The 5,864-nt window shown below is 44.5% G+C and overlaps 1 protein-coding gene across 1 annotated transcript; it reads left to right on the forward strand.

Annotated features, from left to right (window-relative positions):
- The first annotated feature begins 854 nt into the window (after positions 1 to 854).
- Positions 855 to 4,012, forward strand: LOC119461184 (eukaryotic peptide chain release factor subunit 1). Its single transcript, XM_037722408.2, has 4 exons — positions 855 to 1,269; positions 1,386 to 1,561; positions 1,818 to 2,711; positions 2,772 to 4,012. The coding sequence occupies exons 1-4, from the start codon at positions 1,169 to 1,171 to the stop codon at positions 2,924 to 2,926; spliced, it is 1,326 nt and encodes a 441-aa protein (XP_037578336.1). The 5' UTR covers positions 855 to 1,168; the 3' UTR covers positions 2,927 to 4,012.
- The last annotated feature ends 1,852 nt before the right edge of the window (positions 4,013 to 5,864 follow it).

The following is a 5,864-nucleotide window of genomic DNA, read 5'->3' on the forward strand; positions in this document are numbered from 1 at the left end:
ACGCAGTCAGCGCGGCGGGCGCGCTGCGGCTCCCGTTTCTTGCCCATGGTAAGATGGCCGCCGCCGCGCGCGCGCGCGCGCGCGCGCGGCGCGCCTTTACCGCCGCCCACTAGTAGGTATAGGCGACTTCCGCTCCAGCAGATTTATTTAAACCTCCTTGGTGGCAGGCAATTTACGGCAGGAAAGTTTATGGTGCTCAAGTTTGGTGCTCAAGTTAACAATTTATACTTCCTCTTAAGGCTGATTCACACTATAATACGCCGACACGAGAACAATTTTGGTCTGATGACGCGAGCAGTTTACAGGAGGGAAAACGCTGTGGCCGAGGACGAAAAAAGAAACTGACACACTGTGTGTCTGTTTCTTTCTTCGTCCTCATTCAGTCGCGCTTACACATTCTATCATGGATTCTAACGAACTAGCACGCCAACGTGTTTTAACCAATTCAGGAAAACGCTGTCGTCAACAGTCGGCAGACCAAAATCAGTGACATGTCGGCCCAGTGTGAATCAGTCTTTAGTGACATATATGATGTGAACATTTTTGCCGTGCTGTGTTAGCCCAAATAATGTACTAGTTGTGGTACTAGTTCTGCTTTTTAAGAAAACAATATCTTAGAAATTTAGTTTCGACTGCACGAGGAATGTGATGTAAAACTGTAAACATAAAGCTGCGGTAACCTCTGCGGCCTGAAAAAATGCTAAATAAAGGAACGCTTAGCTTTAATATTCGTCTAACCGCTTGTGGCGGCATCAAAATATGCGTCATGATAATTAAAATGTGTAGAGAGCACCGCAGGGTAGGCGCGAAAGCTCGTCCTCAGTTGGACACCATGAACGACCCTGACTGCGCGCGCGGCGTGTGACGTCGACCTACTCGACTCGTGAGTTCCACATGGGCTCGCAGTCTTAGTCACGTTTTGTCGCGTACTGTGCTAGGGCTGTAGGGCACTGCCAGTTCATGTAATCGTTAGCGTTTGTGTTCTGGCACGCCGAATCTTGCGTAACATTTAGGAGCACTTTACTTATCGTTGCTAGCCCACTGTTACTGTGGATTTCGCTCCTGACGACCAGAAAGGGGAGCGCTTGGGGCCGACATTAGGCCTACGGGCGTTGGATACCGTCGGTGCGAACCGGTTACGTTATTTATATTTTAATTTAATTTAATCATGGCTTCCACTGGATATAACTTAGAGGAGTCTAACGCCGATAGGAATGTGGAAATCTGGAAGATCAAGAAACTGATCAAGAGCTTGGAGGCCGCACGGGGGTAAGTGACATTTTCCCATGGTGTTTGGCATATGTTAGGGTTAAAGGCTAAGCCTAGAGTGTTTTTCAAACCGGCGTTCTAAAGTTGTGCGCTGATCATTCGTAATTTCTGTGCAGCAATGGCACGAGTATGATCTCATTGATCATCCCACCGAAGGACCAAATCTCCCGAGTATCTAAAATGTTGGCCGACGAGTTCGGAACGGCTTCCAACATCAAAAGCCGGGTGAACCGGCTGTCAGTTCTTGGGGCTATCACGTCTGTGCAGCACCGGCTCAAGCTCTACACGAAAGGTGAGCGCTGAGCCGTATTCTGAAACGTTCCACTTCGGCGATATTTCTCTTTTCGCTTTCAGGCGCGCGCTGATTAATTGGTTAGCAAAATTGAATGACGTCAGACTCAACCAGCCAATCAGCTCATCCAATTTTGATATAACAGCCAATAAGCGCGCGCCTGAAAGCGAAAAGCGAAATATCGCCGAAGTGGAATGTTTCAGAATTTCAGAACTCACTGCGGTGAGCAGTGTCTCATTTGTCATTCACCGTGCAGTGCCGCCCAATGGATTGGTGATCTACTGTGGCACGATCGTAACCGAGGAGGGCAAAGAGAAAAAAGTGAACATCGACTTCGAGCCGTTCAAGCCAATTAACACGTCACTGTACCTGTGCGACAATAAGTTCCACACAGAGGCCCTGTCCGCGTTGCTTGCGGATGATAACAAATTCGGCTTCATTGTGATGGACGGCAACGGAGCCCTCTTTGGCACTCTTCAAGGCAACACACGGGAAGTGCTTCACAAGTTTACAGTAGATTTACCGAAGAAGCACGGACGTGGAGGTCAGTCTGCATTGCGATTTGCTCGGCTACGAATGGAGAAGAGACACAACTATGTGCGCAAGGTAGCCGAAGTGGCCACAACGCTTTACATAAGCAACGATAGGCCAAACATTGCAGGCCTCATTTTGGCAGGTTCTGCCGACTTTAAAACCGAGCTGAGCCAGTCAGATATGTTTGACCCAAGGCTGCAGGTTAAGGTGCTCAAGCTTGTTGATGTCTCTTATGGTGGTGAAAATGGCTTCAACCAGGCCATAGAGCTGTCTGCCGAGGTGCTGTCCAATGTGAAGTTCATTCAGGAGAAGAAACTTATTGGCCGCTACTTCGATGAAATTTCTCAGGACACTGGCAAGTATTGCTTTGGTGTAGAAGACACACTGAAAGCACTTGAGATGGGTTCTGTTGAAATCCTGATTGCGTGGGAAAATCTTGACATTGTACGCTATGTGCTGAAAAACCACACAAGTGATGAAGAGAAGATACTGCACCTGACCCCTGAACAAGAGAAAGACAAGAGCCACTTTCTGGATCGAGAGACTGGCGTTGAACTGGAGCTGGTGGAGTCGATGGCACTGCTAGAATGGCTGGCAAATAACTACAAGAATTTTGGTGAGTGACTGACAGCTTGTGAAGTAGTAGCCCTTGCTCATCAACTCTTTTCTATCGCAGGTGCCACACTAGAGATCATCACCGACAAGTCTCAGGAGGGCTCACAGTTTGTCAAGGGTTTTGGTGGCATAGGAGGCATCCTGCGCTACCGTGTGGACTTCCAGTCTCTCGAGGTGAATGACCTTGTGGATGACTTTGATTTAGATGACCTGTAAACGCCCAGCTAGCTCCTTCGGCACTTTGATTAGTGGCCGCTGTGCACATGGAGCTGTCGACTATTATAACGCACACTTGGCCAACCCACCTGGCCTTCCACCTGTCCTGGCTGTGCTGTGCAGTGTTCTACAAGGGTGAGCAGCATTAAAGAAGTTGGGGACGACTTCTACCTCTTGCTGCCTTGCCCCCCTCCCCACTGTCTTCAGGCCAGACAGCATGTGTGCCCTGCGCCCTCCCCCTTCGTTTGAAGACTGCTTGTGATGGGGAGGGAATTCCTAGAGAATTGCTATTGAAGCAGTGCTGCTGCCTTTCCTGCACAAGTTGACTTATTTGTCACTTTGACGGTTAGTTGTGGGTATGGGATGAACAAGTTGTGTGCCTTTTGGCAGTGAGGCAAGCGCTAAACTGAAATGCCCATGCCAGGAACTGTATGAAATTACAGTAGAATTTGTATTTTTACAAATGGTTTGAATGTGTGTGAATGAATTTTTTGTTTTGTTTTTTTACAATGGTGTGTGGCTGTGTGTGTACAATGGTTATAAATTCCTCCAGGCTTGTGGCTGTGGTTATTGCCATCATATTCTTAGTAGGCGCTCATTTTATTGACAATGCCATTGTTAGCAAGAACATATTTCCAAGTGGACAGGGTACGCACACACATTGTATGATCCTGGGAGCTATGCAAGATTCTTAGGCTGCAGATTTTTTTTTTTTTTCTCTCTCTATCTCTCTCTGGCAGTCTAATTTGGTGCAGTGCTTGTTAAACCTTTTTGCCCTGCTTTTTCATTTTTTGCCTCTTGGAGGTGGTGTTGGTTTTGCAGGTGATCGTCTGAAATGTTGTGTGTGCATGTGGCATAGGATATGAATACCCTGGACCTGGCTGTGCTCGTGCAGTTATTTGTTCTGTGCATGGTGCTGAAGAAACTGGGACTGTAAGAAATGAAGAATGTATTGACTACAAGTGGCATCTGAGGTGCATGTAGATTGAATACCCGCAGATCGTGAACTCAATGGTTGATCAGTGGCGTTTACAGGCAACTTATTGTTGCGGGAAAATTGTCTCAATTAAAGTTGGGGAGAACAAGTACCAAGTCTCTCTCTCTTTCTTAAACACTAGTGTCTGCATGCTTTTGATGTTTGGCCTCTTGCTGAAAGAATTGTAGGAGAATTGGTACATTTTACCGCTCCCAGTTCACATTGTCCTGAGCAACTTGCTATGAAGGCAGGCAGAAGGAACTTCCTGCACCTTCAGCATGACTTCATCGCATGTGCAGTAAATGGCTGTTGTACACATGGCTGGTCGAGAAATTTTGGCAATGCTTCAGAAGTGTGTTTTCAAGCAAGTAGGAAGAAATCAATACCTGCTGTACATTTCACATGCCAGGGCTTCATTAATTGCCTGGATGTTTTGAGCGAGGTAGCAATGGAAGGAAGGCTAGATCATTGCAGCAAATTTCTATGATTTGTTGTACACATGAGCTTGTGTGGAGAGATTGTCTGCTCAGTGCAGTTCCCAACTTGTCTTTAATGCATAACTGGCATACCTAATTGTGCCTATGTTCAACTGTTGTCTTGGTATGATGTGCCCTTAACCCATTAGGGCCCAGTGTACTTTTGAAAGTACAGCATCATTTTCATTTGTAGATAATTAAAGAAGAAACATTGTTTTATGCCATTTTGCTAAGGGTCATGCCAAGATGACTACATTTTTTTTTCTCGGCTGCACGATATCGCTGATCTTATAATCATCAAAATTAGAGAAGTGGTGAACCTAGCAAGGAATGCTGTGCGTGTAGCTTACTTTTTTAGCATGCTCAGTACTAGCTTTTTGAAGCTGACTTTTGTGTGCAAGTTAATGCTGTAAGTGATGAACGCATGACATTGCGTATACAAAGCATCTTTATAGCTTCGCAAGAAAATGCAGGTGTACATTATAATAAAGTACACTGGGCCTATGAGTATGCTAGAAGGGTTTGTGTGTTCTCAAAGCACATGCGATAGTTTTTTTAACCTGTATTTTGACGAAATATTTTTTGTTGGCTGCGAAAAACTTCACAGGCTGTTGCAGGTATAAAGAGCAATTGGTATTTGGGGCTAGTTGGTGCGACATGGTTCTGTTTACTGCGCTATACAGTATAGCGCAGTAAACAGAAGTGTATAAAGAGAATAACAAACGTCAACATTGGTATTCTTGCTCCCAATTTTTCTTTCCGCCTACACAAATGGCACAATGACTTCTTCACATTCAATAAATAGCAAACAGTTGTTGCAGTTAATTTTAGAAGTGTGCCAATAATCAAAACTAGAATAACGAATTGAATAGTCTGCTATTTGAATTGGTCTTTTAGTCGAATGATCTGTATTTGTTAATGCAAATATTTTTCGAATACTTTTTTAATATTTCAAAGCGTCAACTGCACCCGATTAAACATAAAATTGGAGCTAAAGTATGATAAGTTTTCACCCCTGCAGGCATAGTATGTACAGAAAAACATCAGAATTTACGGTATCGAGCAGGCCGCATCGCTTGGGTAGCCATATTTTACAGGCTATACAGCGATCGTTCGCACTTTCTGAAGAGACTGCATGTGAAAAGTAATTGCTTGCTCTATTTGTGCTTTTAATAAACAATGCTTCATAACGTACTATGTAATGACAGAAACTTTAGGTTAAGTATACTAGGATGTGAACATTTTATATTGTCATAACAGCCATTCATTATTCAAAAGATAGTAAATTTAGATCAAGGAAAATAACTTGGACATTCTATGACAATTTTTTTTTATTATAGATATTTTATGTACAGTCTTAATGCAAAGTAGGAGAAAATGACAGACGGTGCTATTGCAGGAGAGACCACCAGTTATGTTGTCTCGGCCACTATTGAGCCAAATACTGAATGCTTTACTCTTGTATGTCTGCATCCACTATAACATG

Source organism: Dermacentor silvarum, chromosome 1 (genome assembly GCF_013339745.2).
Source record: "Dermacentor silvarum isolate Dsil-2018 chromosome 1, BIME_Dsil_1.4, whole genome shotgun sequence".
In the NCBI taxonomy this organism is placed as follows: domain Eukaryota; kingdom Metazoa; phylum Arthropoda; class Arachnida; order Ixodida; family Ixodidae; genus Dermacentor; species Dermacentor silvarum.